The sequence below is a fragment of the Pollicipes pollicipes genome, unplaced genomic scaffold, assembly GCF_011947565.3.
Source record: "Pollicipes pollicipes isolate AB1234 unplaced genomic scaffold, Ppol_2.1 Scaffold_4740;HRSCAF=5597_pilon_pilon_pilon, whole genome shotgun sequence".
NCBI classification, from domain to species: Eukaryota; Metazoa; Arthropoda; class Thecostraca; order Pollicipedomorpha; family Pollicipedidae; genus Pollicipes; species Pollicipes pollicipes.
The window spans coordinates 12,377,577-12,396,014 of NW_023596545.1; the positions used below are offsets into that span (position 1 = coordinate 12,377,577).

Below are 18,438 nucleotides of genomic sequence, written 5' to 3' on the forward strand. Positions count from 1 at the left end.
CCCGCTGTCAGCTTCAATGGAACAGCGAACAAAGTCAAACACTTTGATGTGCCAATTGCCTCTAGCTGTCAATGCACTGAAAAGCCCGACGGGGCAATCGTAACGCTGACGTTGCTCCGTATTCAGTTTCAACTGAATAGCGTAGTTGCCTTTGCCCGTCGCCCGGTGTGAAATGATGCACCAATGTACACCTATTCCACATTTATGATGATTGCTTCCCAGTCTCAGCCCACTGTATAGTGAGCTTGTTGAGTGCTGGAAGCACTGCCATGGACAAGCGGTGTGGGCCTTCTCCCATATTAAAATACGGAAACCATTTTGCCGCTTCATTATACGATTTACCGACATAATACAAGCCCCACTGGACAAATGACCCTCTTTGCCCCAACTAAATGGGCTAGGCATTGGACCTTGATAGCCGGACTTTTACCGAACGTGACGTTCTTCGGAAAATGAATTAGGGTCACAATTCTGTAGTGTCCTGCACGGAAGCCAAGTGCCATTGAATACTTTCGACCCGCAGGAAGTAATGAGCATTCGTTCATGTGAGGTGCCGTATTGTTTACCGTCGCAACGAAGTCAACACAGCACAAACCGATCAGTCTGGCTCTGATCTCTATAGTAATTCTGATCTCTATATCTGATCTTTGTCACGCCGAGGTGTCATGTAATTCCACGAAATAACAGAGTTGTCTGGACCACGCGTATCTGGTGTCTATATCAAGCCCATTCCTGTTGCTTGACCTGCTTGACCTTGACCTGACCTCATGTGTTAAACACAGGGCACATCTGCCAACGAGCGCGATTACTCGTCAGCCATGGACCCAGCAACAATGCATGGCATCGAAGCAGCTGTGAGGCGCACAGTGCGTCAGATCGTGTCGCAGCTGGACCCGGCTGCCGAGGTCAGCAGCTCAGGCACCAGGACACGTTCGGTCAAGGTCAGTGTGTCAGATCGTGTCGCAGCTGGACCCGACTGCCGAGGTCAGCAGCTCAGGCACCAGGACACGTCCGGTCAAGGTCAGTGTGTCAGATCGTGTCACGGCTGGACCCGGCTGCCGAGGTCAGCAGCTCGGGAACCAGGACGTGCCCGGTCAAGGTCAGCCATTAGGCGGACCTGTGATGGCTTGATGCACATCTGTCAATTATGAATTTGACCGGCCGCAAGTCTTCTAGCACAGTTCATTACAATCCGAAGCATACCTTTTCAGACTGACATTGTTGACCTACCGCCTGTCCGTTTCTAGGACTTCACCCGGCAATTTCACTGTGGGGACCAGCTGTCACGACATCCAAGGGACGCAGGGCGCCAACCAGTCAGGCATCTACCTCATCCACCCGCCCAACCTGGTGCAGGGGCCGTGGAAGGTCTACTGCGATCTGGAGACAGAAGGAGGAGGCTGGACGGTACGGCGGCGGCACCTGAAAGGTCTGCCATCAGGGCTTGAGTGTACCTAGAACAACACGCAGCCTGCGCATCTCCTTCGAAACACACTTGGCTTCGGTCGCGTTCTTTGAAGAAATGGTTTTGTGCAGTCGCGATATAAACTATTTCGATGGGATGTGCTGAAGCACGTCATGTTTATCGTTTCAGGTGTTCCAGGTCAGAGACGACGTTGAGCCACACGAGAACTTCTTCAGGAACTGGGATGACTACAAAGTTGGGTTCGGTGATTTCGACAGGGAATTTTGGCTGGGTGAGCGCCTAGCATCACTTCGTGTTTGATTCACCCCCCCCCCCCCCATATTTTCTCGCGCTCAGACAGCGGTGACTGAGCAGCACCATTGGGATTACAGCATCAGCTATCGGGATCACCAAGCGCCGACCTGTCTTCCTTCTTGCCTCCTATCAGCCATGACTCACTCAGCGCCCTCGTCCTCTCCCTCCGCCCACGCGGGGCCTTTGTGCTCTAGACGCAAATCTACATGTTTACCTCTCAGCCGAGAGCCCTGCGCCAGGCCTGCACGGTCGTGTGGCGCTGATGCACTCCGACAAGCGCTCGGGTGTCCATGGGCGGCTATCTGATTTATGACGCCATGATCCTCTCCAGTTGATCGCTGATGCTTCACAAGATGTTTAGGAGGTCAGTTACCTATGTCTCAACCTCCGAGGGCTCGGCACAAGCTGCTGGTGCAGTATGAGCCGTCGTCGTGACGCGTTCTCTGAGATAAGCCAGCGCTCATCTACCTGCTGCGCTCCGGGCCCCCCCCCCCCCCCCTCCCCGTTGCAGCCCCGAGCTTCCTGAGCTCGTGACATGCACCAATTGCATGCGCTGTAAAGCAGACGAAAGGTAACCTACATCATTATTATGGCGGCCACTGGCCTGGTCTCTCTCGCCTGCAGCCCACGTATTCAGCAACAGAGCTTTGTTTTGGTGAAGACTGGCGCCATCGCAAAACCCAACCCCGGACGGCACGCTGGCGCGGACGCCGACCAAGAACGCTGGCGGCTGACTCAAAACCTGGTGCTGCCCCAGGCAACGTCCTGGTGTGGGCGCTGACCAACACCAGTGACGTCTGACTCGAACCCTGGTGCTGCCCCAGGCAACATCCTGGTGTGGGCGCTGACCATCACCAGTGACGTCTGACTCGAACCCTGGTGCTGCCCCAGGCAACATCCTAGCATGGGCGCTGACCAACACCAGTGACGTCTGACTCGAACCCTGGTGCTGCCCCAGGCAACATCCTGGTGTGGGCGCTGACCATCACCAGTGACGTCTGACTCGAACCCTGGTGCTGCCCCAGGCAACATCCTGGTGTGGGCGCTGACCAACGCCGACAACGGCACCCGCTTCGAGCTGGCCATCGACCTGGAGGACTGGTCAGGCAACAAGCGCTTCTCCAGGTAGGAGGAAGAGGCGCGCAGAGAGCGCTGGACCAAAGGTCCGGTCCGACGCATCTCATGCTCTTTTGTCTTATGTTTTCAGACGCTCACAAGGGAGCGAAGCGTCCAGACCCCGGTCACGGTTCACAGAGGGCGGAAGTGACGTACATTTGCTATTATTCAATAATTAATAAAAAAGATTAATATTGAAATAAAATTAATTAAATACAATTAATATCTAAATAAAAATAATCAATAAATATTCCACTTGGGCTTGAAGTCAAAATCAAACAGTGACGAATATTAATACCAGAGGTCAAATGTCTTTGCTGTGGTGGTACGGGTCCGTGGCATCAAATGGGAGCCGCCTTGTTCCAGGGTTGCATTGACTTTTATGACCTTCCAGTCATGGATACTGTATAATCCGATTTAGTCCACTGTGCATGCCTCATGCATTCGCAAACGAACCACCACGTGAACTTTTCTGTCTTTTCGGGAAAATTATTTCAAACTGTTACCGTGCATTAGGCCGGTCATCAGTGGCGTTATATTCAGGTGCCATTGCACTTTAGACCGCATGGCAGCGAGTCAAGTTATTGCTCATATAGTCGGGTCCGCTATATTATGCCTTTACAGCGCTTGAACAGCATGTTTCATTTATGACGCGTGGTAGTATATCAGTGCCAGCCTATTCTGTGGCGGGTAATTTCTCAGTTGCGCGCGTATAATCGTGGCCGGATGCTCGCCAATTAAAATATTACCTCGGGTGCTTCCACTTCAGGCTCCGCATGAAAAGCTCCCGCAACGGTCCAGGGCCGCGTCACTGACTGCTGGCGGCGAATATGGCGCCGTATCACATACTGGGGCGGACTTGACGCAGCAGCGGCGTTGCCTTAGATGATGGATCTCACGGTTATTACATGAGCAGCGACGCCGTGCTATCACGAGCTTAATCGCGCAGGCCGAGAGTGAAGCGAAGCGAAGGCAGTGGCTGCGACAGCCCCCGAGGCGTGCAGTAGCGAGGCGCTGAGTCAGGTACCTGACACCGCCTGCAGTTACTCACCTCATGAGTATGGGCAGCTACTTACAAGACGGCTACCGGCGACCGGTGCGGCGACCACTTACCTTCCCACTGCGCAGGAACATGTCTGCCGCTGGTAACCACAAACGCAGGCGTGGAGGGAATCCCAGGCCAGCGCAACGCTGGGCACGCGGACGCCGTGGTCGCGGCACATATTTCCGTATTTCAGCATAAGTCAAGGTCGCAAGAGTGGGCCCCGCCCCGGCCCATCCGCATCCACGACCTTGACCTCGGCCCACCCGGACGCCGCGAGCCGGGGCCTCGTGTCGGGCCTCCCGTGCCGGGGCCTTCCACCGGGGCCTCCCGCAGAAGCCTACCGTGCGCGGCGCCCGTATCCGTCGTCACCAAGTCTGCCGTCGCCCCGCGTCAGGGGCGGTATCGGCTGTGTTTGCCCGCGGCTATCGGTGCCGCTCGGACGGCCGCATGCCCTGACATTTTCCCGTCAAACGGCCGACGCGGACGCCCGGCGGCGGCATCACTCGTGCCCGCCTGACGGCGGTGGGACTGATGTACAAATACAGATACTGGAGTTGGCGTAGCTGTGCAGGACATGCATGCGTGGATTCTTGAGCTCTGCGTGGCCAGGAAGTTTTCGGCCTGGCAGGCCGCTCTGGGGCTCCGGCCAGGCGAGGGCAGCACGCGCCGGCGCGGTGCGTACTCCTTGAAGTTCTGCGGCGATGGTCGTGCGCCGGCATCACATTAGTTAGTCCTCGTCAACGTGAGGAATGTCCTGCTCGAATGTTCAGCCGAGTGTCTGCCGCATTGCTGAACATTTTTAGGCACATTCGGTGCCTAATGGGGCTATTTGAATAAAGTATTCAGTTTGGAGAACTCGCAACGCGAGGCAAAACGAATGCCACACCGACGTCTAATTAAGGCATAAACCACACTTCAACAAACCGTTTACAGTTCCAGTGTTTGAGGTTTTATAGGGACTGCAAGGATTGTGAGGACGTATGGAACCCAAGTGCTACACCGTGGGTGACTGATGCATGAGACAAAGCAACATATTTGATTCCGGATGAGATGATCAAGACTAGATATTTCTAACAGCTGCGATTCGTTGCTTTATATTGCCGTTTCAAAATTGTTAGTTTTAGCCCTCTGACGATATAGGGCTGCCTCGAAAGAAGAGATTCTCAACATGAGTTTTGGATTCGTGGTCTAATCTGCTCATGCATGACTAGGAAGCTCCGATGAGTTCCCACGGTTTCAACCGTGCAGCTGTAATTTCCATCCGGATGGTTCATTACGGATTTAAGTGGTGCAGAGCCCGGTATGGGAACAAGTGATTCGGGGATTACTGCTCAAACCCGGACGAGGCCATGCAAAACCATCATGGCCAGCCCTGCGAGATGTCAGTGGAGGCTGGTGGCACGGCTGATTCCATAGCCTGTATTTTTACGAGACGCAACACTTTCAGAGATTCGTGAATAAGGTGTGCTGATTATCGGATATTGCGGTACCATTTGGTAAACGCGGTCCGTATCGCAAGTACATCAGCCGATCCTGGCTTGTGTTCTCTCCTCTCGCTTGGAAAAAAAAACAATCACGACTCCGAAATCAACCGGGCATGTTCTCTCGCGTGAGTACCGCAGCGCGCCACGCGTCCAACCACAGCCCTTACGCTTCCCGTCCTCTCCTGCAGAGGAATCCTTATCCCACCCCCTAAAACTTCCCTTCTCCCTGCAGAGGAACCCCAACCCCCGCGTCCCCGACCTTAATACCGCTCCTCCTCCCCTACAGAGGAGTCACATCCTAGGAGGAGGAGCTTCCGGCTCTAACGCCCCTCCTCATCCTCTACAGAGGAGACACATCCCAGGAGGAGGAGCTTCCGGCTCTAACACCTCTCCTCATCACCTACAGAGGACCCACGTCCCAGGAGGAGGAGCTTTCGGCTCTAACACCTCTCCTCCTCCCCTACAGAGGAGCCACATCCCAGGAGGAGGAGCTTCCGGCTCTAACACCTTCTCCTCACCCCCTATAGAGGTACTGCAACCAACCAATGCCGGTCCTAACGCCTTCTCTGTTGCCTTACGAAGGATCTGCAACCCACTCATTCCCGGCGCTTAGCCCTCCCTCCTCTCCTACAAAGCAACCGCAACCCCCCATCGCCGGGTCTAACACCTCTAATTTTCCTCACACGTGCTGCTGAGATGTCATTGGATACCCCGGGGACAGCTCAAACTCACAACAATCGAATATCTCGACATTACACCGACAGCAATACGGGATAAAAGCAGTCTTAACGAGCCTAAAATTGTTGCTGGAGACCCTCCCCACCACTTCTAGAGGCGTTGCTCCTGCACCCGCTGCTCTAATGCACTTCCTTCGTGACACAGGTACCGCAGCTTCCGCCTGGGCCCTGAGGGCGACGCCTATCGCCTCTACCACCAGAACCTCTACTACGGCAACGCGGGCGACTCGCTCTATAGCCACAACGGCCTGCCGTTCTCCACGTTCGACGTCGACAACGACAACCGCCAGGGCAACTATTCGGAGCGCAGCTGCGCGCGCCTCTACAAGGGCGCCTGGTGGTACGGCAACTGCCACGACTCCAACCTCAACGGCTGGTACCTGGGGGGCGCACACCGCAGCTTCGCCGACGGCGTCGTCTGGTACACCTGGACGGGCTACAACTACTCGCTGCGGCGGAGCGTGATGAAGCTGCGGCCGCAGGGCTCTGGTCCAATCCCGATCGGTCAGGACACGTTCATTATCGCGAGCCGCGCCGGCAGGGCCCAGGTGGGTCCTCCGCTGGACGCGCCGGAGCTGATGGGACCGGCCAACACGCTCACCAGGCCCTGAGCGGAGCGGGCTCTGGTTGGTGGTCTGCGGGTGGTCTCGTAGTGACCTGTGGGTGGTCTGATGGTGGTCTGTCGGTGGTCTGATGGTGACCTGTGGTTGGTATGATGGTGGTCTGTGGGTGGTCTGATGGTGACCTATGGTTGGTCTGATGTCGGTCTGTGGGTGGTCTGATGTCGGTCTGTGGGTGGTCTGATGGTGACCTGTGGTTGGCCAGATGGTGGCCTGTGGGTGGTCTGATGGTGACCTGTGGTTGGTCTGATGGGGGTCTGTAGGTGGTCTGATGGTGACGTATGGGTGGTCTGATGGTGACCTGTGGATGACTTGATGGTAGGATGTTGCTGACCGAGCGATTATCTGACAATGGCCGAGCGGTGACCTAACAGTGACCGAGTGATGACCTGACGATGGCCGAGTGGTTACCTGGCTGTGACCGGGCGGTGACCTGCTAATGACCGATTGATTACCTGAAGATGACCAAAAGGTGACTTGACGATGGCCAAATGGTGATTTGACGATGATCCGAGTGATGACCTGACGACGAATGGGCAGTGTCCTGACAATGAATGAGCAGTGACATGACGATGACCAAGAGGTGATCTGACGACAACCGACCGGTAAACTGACGATAGCCGAGTGGTGACTTGACAATGACCGAGTGATGACCGGGTGGTGACCTGACGATGACCGAGCGGTCACCGGACGATGGTCGGACGGTGATCAGATGGCTAACAGACGGCGGATTGCCGGCAACTGAACAGCGACCGGACGATCCCTCATAGACTACAGAAGTCCTCCCGAGTTGTGAGGGAGTGGGGTGGGTGGGGTCGGCAGCCATTCTTGGTTATACACACACACGCACACACACACACACACACACACACACACACACACACACACACACACACACACACACACACACACACACACACACACACACACACACACATATATATATATATATATATATATATATATATATATATATATATATAATATTAATGTTAAATTTGCAGAGTGCTGGGGGCTCAGTCCCCCCTGGCGCACCAGTTACCGCGTCCATGGATACCCTAATTACAATCTGACGGCAGCCTGTTTGTAACACAACTTGTGGCGGGTGGCGCGACCAGTGTGGGGGATGTGTGAGGCTTTAGCCACCCCCACCCCTCAGGCTCAAGCGCACTTATTCACCACATCACTGCTAAATGTAATTCCGGAATTTGGTGGTCAGGAAAACTGCTCTGGTTTTGGATATTATAGAAGGACTATCATTGACAACGACACGCAGAGGCCAACAGTCGTAATTTAGTAGGATAGTGAACTGAATAGATGCGGAGCGCAGTTGAAAACAAAATTTTTTAAGGCAGCAGGACAAACCATTATCGATAGCTCATTGATACGCTTTTGTACTACACCTATTAGCGTTTGTGGTGTCTAGAAGTCTATTGACAGTGCGTGGGTACTGTAAATGGGGCTGGAACTCGCTCGTAAAAACTGCCCCTTCCTGTCGCAAAACATGGTAACCCCCCCCCCCAAAGTCACAAATTCTGGCTGCGCTCTTGCCTGAGACTTGGCCATGAGCCGGTGGCAATCTGATGGCGACCCGATGACAGCCTGACATTTATCCCACATTCCTGAAAGTGACATATGGTGGCCGTCTGTGACCAGGTTACACAGTTACTGTCACCTGGCTGATGCTGGAAACTGACCTGAATATGACAGCACGGCAACCAGGCCATTACCTTACGGGCGCATAAAACTGATATTAAAGTGACATAGACTTGTCGTAAACGCGACACAAACATAGCGTGTAAGCCCCATAAACGTAAACATCAACGGAACCTTAGTGTAAGCTGAGCGAGGCACGGACGTTACCGGGCAGGGACCGACAAGAGCCTGGAGCCGATAGGACCGGTAAGTGACCTGAGCGGGACCTTGTAACCGGCCCTCTGACGGGAGTAACCGGCCCTCTGACCACCTCTGATCCAGTGTGCCACGTCCACGTGACCGTTGAATTCCCGCTGGCCAAGCTGTGTGCTCATGCCGACAAGGCGGTTAAAGGCCTTGATGCACCTTGATGGAGGCGCTACTTTTCAGTCCGCAGAACCATAAAGTGCAGGTGTAAAAGCGCGCTTTTCAGCGAGCGCTCCATGTATGACGATGCTTCCATCATTTACGCATTACCGGCAGCTAACTTTGTGTTCATCATCTCAACAATATGTGATCGTGGTCAATGCCCACCATCTCCAGCAGAATGAGTCGACCACTTGCTTGGGAAGGTGCTCAGACATTTCTTCAGAACACACGATAAAAATTATAACTGTTAACTTTGAAGTGTAGTGTTATGCGAAGTAGCACATAGTGTTTCCCTTATATATACCTTAGGCGTGAATGCATGCATGAATGCACATACATGTGCATTCAGGTGTGGACGATCCATCACAATGTTCGCTGATATACCCTCCGGCCCATTTGTACCTTAGTGATAATAGGGTGGGTTATCATGTCGCACGCTTGTGTGATCCTGTGCTGAAAAGGTCAGTTTTGTACCCCAAGCTATTTCTTCTGGTGAACTTCCTTGAGGGTGGGGCAGGTTTTCGAATTCAGGCTGCAGGTCGGGCGATTTCTCAGAATATCAAAATGTTACAGTTGGTACCAAATCTGACGATCTATGTCGCGGGTCGGGCGATTTCTCAGAATATCAAAATGTTACAGTTGGTACCAAAATCTGACGATCTAAATCTGGCTTTGATCCTGTCACTCCATTGGACGCACTGGCTATTTTCACGTCTTGTGTTGTAGAACGGCGATCTCAGTAGTTCGACTCATCAATAACATCTAAAAAATTCAACACATGTTATAACAACCTCGAAATGTAGCCGCGTCACTTATCCATCGGCGTGCACGCTATTCTTTATATAGTCACTTCCAGCTGCAGTATCTTTCTTCCAGTGTTACTAGTTTGCGGAGTCTGTCAGCAAACATGTCAGGGTGCAATCCTCGTATGCATTGGCATGCTATTGGCTTGACCTCCTCATCAGATGAGTAGCACTCACCCTTCAAGTGTTCTTTCAGCTTCGGGAGCAAGAGGTAGTGGTTAGAAGTGAAGTCAGCGTTATTCCGGAATGCAGTATCATGAATAACCTTGAAAACCGCGTGGCGGCAGTGATGGTTCCGCTGATGTAAGGCTAGACGTCGTCGTGTGGCAGGATTATTTCACGGGTGTTTCCCTCCCGATTTCTTAGAGAACCTCCTGGTTTCTTAGAGAACCTACGCAGCGTTTGGAATTCACCGTGTCTCCCTTTTTCAAGAGATCCATGCGGATGATTTCTCAACAGTGCCAAAATGCGCTCGGCATGACCCTCCGAGCTGAACCTATGATCTTATCTTTTGTCGGCTGTGGCAAAGCTTTCTAGCAGTGTCCATGGCTTGTCTTTTCTTTTTGGAATCATAATGATGCATCCATGATTTCTGATCGGCCACAATGCTCCACCAAAAATTGTCAACTACGTTTTTCACGTGGCCCAAGATTATCATAGAACAAGCACTCCTCCAGCCGTCAGCTTTTGAGTAACCTTACACGGCATCCACCTGGCACGAACTCCACCACATTCAAGAACAGTAATCGGGTGACTGACTCACTTCTTTGAAATTCTCAAACACGCCACATCTTTTTCCTGCTTGATACGACAATTTCAACGGATGAGTACATTAACAGGATTTTTTGCTCATCTCGTTCGCTGTTGTCATGTGCTTTTCCGACCGCGTTTGCAGTGCAATGCACTGAGTAGACTTCCCATGACTCGAAATAACCTTTTTTTACTCCGTCAGTGCAAAGCCAACAGTTAATGCATGCAACTTTGGAATACATGACCTGTGGTTTACTGAGATGTGGTACAGATGTGAAATCTCTGGTACGTTTTGGTGATAGGTCATGTTAAATTTCACTTTATTCCTTTTCATTTGTTTTTAAAAACTGGGATCACAGTGCTTAAGCTCTACTTTGGAATAATAGAAATCCCGTAGTCAAGGTACCTTGACCGCTGCAATTTAAGCAACACAACTAATGTTAGCCCAACAATGTTGCGCTTTAAATGACGCTGAAATGACGTGTTATGCTAACTTAACGTACGGTTTTGAAATAAAGAGAACTGACAAAACGCGGATTGCAGGTTAGTATCGTGTCAGCATTGCAGCACCATATACTTTCGTGGTCTGAGCCACTAGGTGGGCGGGCGGCATGACTGACATTTTAGAAAGGCTTCGTCTGTGATTCAGACAATGGTTTTTATTTCACCTTCTGCAGGGTTCGCAAGGATGTCCATTTAGCGATCCAGAACCAGCTGTGTTACTTAACCCAACAGTCTGAAGTGGCATTATATATATATATATATATATATATATATATATATATATATATATATATATATATATATGAATAATATAAGAACTCAATATCATTAAAACTACCCAAAATATAAGGCAGGCGACAAAATATTTCGGCCCGACCTCCTGTGATGTGGAACGGTTAGCGCATGCACGCGAGTGCCGTTTGAGGACAGAGAGCCTTTCGACACCACGCACAGCAACATGTTTGACACTCTGTACGCTCACCCATCACATTCTCAAGCTGATTGCGATCCCTTTGCTGCTGAATGTCGGTGTGGTGTGGGAAAAACCGTGTTTTTACCCCGAACGTCCCTACAATGGAGATACCATCACATGAACCATTTCGGGGCCATCAAATGTCCGGGGTCATTGGTTATACCGCATACTCACGTGGCATGAGCACGCCGCGCACACTGCCGTGTTAAATTTGTTGCAGCGATCATGCATTTCTTTACGTAAAGTACGGCTGCTCATGACGAAGAATACATTCGCACCAATCGCCTGTGCGTCCTCCCAAAGGCAAGATCCGACCCAGATCACATGAATCCCCCGCAAGACACATCCATTAAGCACGCTATGATTTCGCCTCGTAATCTTCCGATTGGCTGCGGTCAAACTGTCCACTGTTTAAACGTATGGAGAGAACTCGGCGGCGGCGGCTCCCACGCGTCTGACACCGGCCGATCGTATCCGAACGGCTGCCGCGGTCGGCACCGACCGCAGCTGGGCCCCTCTCGGTCGCCTCCAGCTCCAGGTCTCCCACGGCGTGGAACGCGTCCCAGCCGCGCCGCCGCAGTGTCCTTGCCTGCGTCGCGCGCCTCGCGGGAGGCCTCCTTTTTATCTCACGTGCTTCCTTAAGATTAGTTTAGTTCGCCTCACGTGACAGACTAAGCTTTCCTCTTTAGGAATGGCCGGGGGATGGGGTGAATCAGAAGCCTCCTCGTACGTACGTTCCATGCCCATGTACGCAGCGACTTGTGCGATCAGCTGACTGGTTGAACGGCGCCCCTCCCCCCCCCCTCTCCCCGGCCTGGATCTGCACCTGGGGCGGCCGGTGCTCCGGGATTATGCTCGGTGGGGGGGGGGGGGGGGGGTACGCGGAACCGATCAGCTGGCGTCCGCTGGCAGGGTCGGCGATCTGCCAGCCAGGGGGTGCGGTGTGAGCAGGCTGCACTTTGGGGGCTGGAACACGCGGACGCTACCCTGACTGGTTGGAGGAGTGTTGGGGGCGCCACAGGGCCGGAACACCGGTCCATCCTTGGAGCCCGGACCTGTGACCACCTCAGAAACACGGCACAGTATTCAGTCTGCCAGCTCCTAACGTGGATTAGGATCACTCAAAAGACAGCAACGCTCCGCGCGCTACTCTCTGGACAGTGTCCAGGATAGGACTTGGCGTCGCTTTTTGTTGAGCCAAAATTGATATGCGAAGCAGCGTTTTGCGTTGCTTTCTCCACATGTTTCTTTGCACACAACCCTTCATAAGCGCAAACATTCGTAAATGCACTCATCTTTACTCGCATGAGTAAACACGCCCCATTTATTCCATCATTTTTTCCCTGTCTCCGTTCGAGGATTTTCTTTCATTGCATTTCTTGTAACTCGCAATTATTCTCCAACGTGATTTAAACTTTCCCAATTATTCTCCAATTATTCTTTGGTGGCATTTTTTTTTCATTCCGCAGTTCTAGGCAAACGCAATTCGTCGAACGCATCTCTTTGTTTGCACCATCATAAGCATCGCATATTCGACATAGGAAGCTTTGATCATTGCATGTATGTGAATTTGTCATTCTTTGGCTTGGGGGATCTGCGCCATCATTAGCGCTTAAACTGAGACGCAAACCGAGTATAAGTCTTAAATTTACTGAGGCGAGAGTATGCCATGCTACGCGACACACGTGTATCTGCCATTTTGAGCACCGAGTGCGACTCGCTCGTAGCTTGCGCACTACAAGACCTTAACGCACTTAAATACTTCTAGCATAGCACTTCATTTCTTCTTTCGAACAGTTAGTTGTGCCGCGAACTTTGTCTTCGCAATTTTTAACATGCATACAGACAAAGCTTCGTTGCTCATGTACGGAAACCATATCAAAATGCAAGGACATTTTTTATCTACTACTTTGATAGCTGATTGGTGACACGACTGATTGGATCGACTGACATGTAGCTTATTGGATGTAGAGCCAGGGCGGTAACGCCAGAGGTGAGTGATGTCACGCGGAAAAATGCTACAGCCCATGATGTGCGTCTAGCGCGGGTTAATGCTGCCAACAAGCGCACGTGGAGAACATGGGACCATGAACGTCTTTCAAGAGCAGCATATGGCCCATTCCGGTGAAATTCGGAGCAGTTCCTACGACACAAATCACGCGAATTATCCAGCAATGCTGCCCGGTCAGAGGCCATGCATTTTAGGTAGGCACATATGGGCGCTCGTCAATACATCGCCTTTGCAATGGACGAGAGCTCAATAGCCTGTGTGGCATTCGTGTGTAGCAGTTAAGCAGCTTACGTTTGGTCACGGACTTCAGAGGTAAAGTAGTTACGACAGCTGCACATGAACAGCCTACATATGCGAAGCACTCAGCTTTGCTAGCTGCTGTTGACATTTCCCAAGTCCAGGAGCCATGGGGGAGTTCAATGGGTGGCGCAAGAGGCATGCAACCCTCCCTGTGCTCAGGGAGGGCTTCTCCCAGGGAGTGAGGTCTGGGTAGGAAAGGTTTCTCCTTGCAAATGTGAGCACAAGTTCCCGAGAGATCCAGTGCGGGACGTGAGCGTCGATGACGAAACCAACGACACTGGGAATGCGGAAGGTCCAGGAATGCCCAGAAACACAACGCGGAATGACAGCGACAGTAAGGTGCGAGGCACTCAGGGCTGTCGTCACAAGGTGCTTGTTCTGACCCGGTCTAGCTTTGCAGTGTGTGGAGTCGATAATCAAAATAAACACGATAGGTTGACAGGAGCACTTCGGTACAGGAGGGTTGTAGGTAAGAAACAGAAGGTGAAAGGGATAACGGATAACGAACGGTACAAGAACGGGAGGATCAGGAAATACCAACGCGTCTGCTGGCAATACCAGATAAACCATGCAACGGCCGCCTACGTGAAATAAATGGAACATGAAATAATGCATGCGAGAACAAACGCAACAAAAGAACTGCAATACCAAATCAGGCTACAAAACAAAATGTGACTGGTGTTAATACAAAGGTCCGCGCACAAAACTTTGCTAACCAAGAAAAGAAATGCGATATAATGCGACGTTAAGTTTTGCCCGGTCACGCCTTAAACTCTTCATCGGCGCCCACAGACGGCGAGACTCACTCCTTGCCCTCGGCCGGGCTCGAGGGGACATCAAACGGCGGGCGAACGGCGAGACACCCCTCCTGCGCCGGTCACTGACCGCTGCGGCCATTCTGTCGTGCCCTGCTTTCAATGAATATCATTAGGGCGGGGCGGCGCGGCGGCGCTTTACGGTCGCGGGTCGTCCGCTGGCGCCGCATGTGAACCGGCATTTATCACGGGCGGCGACGGCGTCAGTGCGCGGCGCGATGCCCAGCTCTATAGAGGTGGTCATGGGAGGGCCGCCGGTTTTAACTGCTCTGGAAGATTGGACGCCGCGGCTGCCGCGGCTCAGTGAGAAAACTGCCAGCTAGTGGGAGAGAAACGCGTGGAAGCAGCGGCGCAGCGCGACGCTCCGAGGGCCCGACAATACTAGCGTGATGCCAACAATCCTGGAACAATGAGAAGTGGAAAACAAGGTCTTCATTTTTATGTCTTAGAATGCCATAATCCACAGCCTGTTGCACGATGGTATGGTGCCGGTGGGGACGGCAGTGTTGCTGAATCTGCCAGCGAAAAATACACCTCATCCGCTACGCATCCATTCCTTCTTGAGGTAGATTGGAATACAGCAATTAAAGAAATAATCCCATATTCTGTCACAGCGGAGACGTCACGAACGCACCGCATCACCTCCCGTACTTACTATCCTGATGCCGCCCGTGGCTACAAAAATGGTGCCGCCGCTACCAAAGCGAAACCACGTCGGTTGCGGAGCTGATCTATGTTACCGGTTCCACGTCTCCAAGCCGTATCAACGTCGTGTGAAAAGCCCCGTTCCCCTTATTGGTTACGTTACGTGGAATACGACAGCCGCGAGCGTAGTTGTGTATTTCGGACTGTTGCGAGGACAGAGAAATCCTGCATAGATTGTCGGGACAGGGCCCCAATATTGTCGCCAATTTCAATTACCACTTTGAATGAAGTAAGTCACCGACCTTACGATGCAAGGGAAGCGTTTGCTGCAAGAAAGGCTTTGTTTGCAATAACGCTTCGCTCTCGCATCACTTTTTTGACGTTTCTGTGCCTCGGAAAAAGCAGGTGGATATTCCGTGTGGGTGAGGGAGAGGGGAGAGAGAGGGAGGGGGACAGAAAGGGAGGAGAGAGAAAGAGGAGAGAGAGAGAGGGGAAGAGAGAGAGAGAGAGAGAGAGAAGAGAGAGAGAGAGAGAGAGAGAGAGAGAGAGAGAGAGAGAGAGAGAGAGAGAGAGGGAGAGAGAGAGAAGAGAGAGAGAGGAGAGAGAGGAGAGAGAGAGAGAGAGAGAGAGAGAGAGAGAGAGAGAGAGAGAGAGAGAGAGAGAGAGAGAGAGAGAGATAGAGAGAGAGAGAGATAAGAGAGGGGAGAGAGAGAGAGAGAGAGAGAGAGGCGAGGGGTGCCTCTGCATTCTGGGACGTGATGTTCCACTATACGAAGGTGTAGAGTTTGTGCTCATGATGAAATAAATTTCCAAACGGTGACGGATCCTAATGGAAAAGCGTGATTCACTCCCTTCAGCAGACTCGGAGACGGCTCGTCTGACACAGGTATTAACTCACATTGCGTCCAGCGCAGCACCATGCGTCATACTGCCGATTAATCAGAAGCCAATCTACAGACTGACGTAAAAAGTTGATTTGATGGAATGTGCGTGGCCCATCATCAATTTTTACACACATTTTTCACTCTCTTTCGTTGCTTAGGTATCGACTATTGTCGTTCTTATTGTATCGTTACTTTGCTTTGTTTTATTGATTATGGAACATTGATAATTTCAGCTACATCAAACCACAGGTTCGTAGATTCAACCTTGATGGTTAACAGATAGCATGAGCATTGATTAACCTAGACCGACACAAACGCCATTCCATGAAAGTTGTTGGATTTAAGTTAGTTACTGATTAACTTCAGTAGCACGCATAGCTGGTTCCACGGAACTCGTCAGGTCATTAGCTTATCGCGTCGGTCACGATTGGTAATGTGCTGCCTAAAATGAGCCCACATCTCACGTTCGCCAAATCAGTTCAAACCTATGGTTGAGAATCCTGCTCATAAAACAGTCATAAAGTCTGTTTTCTACTGAGCGCTTCCAATGCACTGATCCAGATTCACCCCCGTGATGAAACGGACCCGGGTCACGCCCTGGCGCCATAGCTCACGTGCCTGAGGCGTGCTTCTCATGAGTGCCTGGACATCGCAAGGTTTGGCTGAGATATTCGATTATTCGCATCAAGGGGCCTGGTACGCCTTCCGGAGAGCCTGCACTCCATGCCACCGAGTCCCGTCATCTCCCGTTGTCGAGTTCGTCACCCCCGCGTCACCGAGTCCGTCACCCCACGTCACCGAGCCCATCACCCCATGTCATCGAGTCCGTCATCCCACGTCACCGAGTCCGTCACCCCACGTCATCGAGTCTGTCACCCAACGTCATCGAGTCTGTCATCCCCACGTCATCGAGTCTGTCCACCCAACGTCATCGAGTCTGTCATCCCACGTCATCGAGTCCGTCATCCCACGTCACCGAGTCCGTCATCCCACGTCACCGAGTCCGTCACCCCACGTCATCGAGTCTGTCACCCAACGTCATCGAGTCCGTCCATCCCACGTCAATCGAGTCCGTCACCCCACGTCACCGAGCCCATCACCTCATGTCACCGAGTCCGTCATCCCACATCACCGGGTCTGTCACCCCAAGATCACCAAGTCCCATCCCACGTCAACCGGGTCCATCACCCCACGTCAAGGAGTCCGTCGCCCTACCTCACCGAGTCCGTCGCCACGCATCACGGTGTCTCCCATCCTACCCCAGAGCATTCGTCACCCCACGTCACCGAGCCCGTCACCCGCCTTACGGCGTCCTCCACCCCGTCCCAAAGCATTCGTCACCCCACGTCACCAAGTCCGTCACCCGCCTCAAAGCGTCCACCCCCCTCCCCCCACCCCCTCGGTCCGCTATCTGCACCGTTCGCCGGATTACTCACGTGCAGGTGTGGCTACGGTGTCCCGCACTGTAGAGAGCTATTGTTCTCAGTCAGAACGACGGTTCCCTCGTTTACAAGGCCCGCTGAAATAACTAGACTATCTGTGTCATCGCCGCATGCCTTTAGCGTGACAGGTTGAAAATCCCACCCGCCGCACCTGCCGGCGCGGGCTGCTAGCCGGCTGTGGCGTGGTCCTGAGTCATTATGCGGAAACATGTCCAGATGAGAGTCGGCGTCGCCTGGGGTCGTTACAGGGGTCAACAAAGGTCACCAGTCAGCATGACGGCGAATAAACCTAAAACGACAACACTTAAACAGGCCTGACGCTGGGCTCTTTCGGTGAGTGGCGCACTTTGGATTTCGTTCCCCAGGCAGTGGAGTCATTTCACAGATCAGGAAGTAGCCCTGCGTGGAGTATGACGTCTTACTTGACTATCGTCCATGACACGGCACCAGTGCCTCTAAATGACCTTAGGATCCCCTGGCTGAGAGTCTGTTTGGCGCATCCCACTCAATTGCTCTGAAGCCGGATGCGGGGTTCGTTGCCGGTCGTTTCTCACAGGGTTCGCGGGCTTCCTTTCATCTGCTGACAGGTGCAGACACCGCGGCGGCGCGCTCTCTGGGTGCAAGCATCGCGACGATTGCCTGCCAGACACAGACGGATCCATGCGGTACGATGCTGTGATCTGCTGTGGAGTCCAAACAGAGCGGTGGTCTACGGTCGAGCGCAGATTTTGGCGCTGTTGTCGAGTACAGGCACTGGCAGTGACAATGCAGATCAGTGACAGTGTCTGCTGTCGAGTGCAGACACTGGCAGTGACAATACAGATCAGTGACAGTGTCTGCTGTCGAGTGCAGACACTGGCAGTGACAATACAGATTAATGACAGTGTTTGCTGTTAAGTACAGACACTGGCAGTGACAATACAGATCAGTGACAGGGTCTACTGTCGAGTACGGACACTGACAGTGACAATACAGATCAGTGACAATGTCTGCTGTCGAGTACGGACACTGGCAGTGACAATACAG

The 18,438-nt window shown here is 52.5% G+C and overlaps 1 protein-coding gene across 1 annotated transcript; it reads left to right on the forward strand.

Annotated features, from left to right (window-relative positions):
• The first annotated feature begins 833 nt into the window (after positions 1-833).
• Positions 834-7,298, forward strand: LOC119097934 (techylectin-5B). Its single transcript, XM_037220876.1, has 5 exons — positions 834-949; positions 1,248-1,407; positions 1,595-1,697; positions 2,746-2,845; positions 6,248-7,298. Exons 1-5 carry the CDS (start codon positions 834-836, stop codon positions 6,711-6,713), a joined length of 945 nt encoding a protein of 314 aa, XP_037076771.1. The 3' UTR covers positions 6,714-7,298.
• The last annotated feature ends 11,140 nt before the right edge of the window (positions 7,299-18,438 follow it).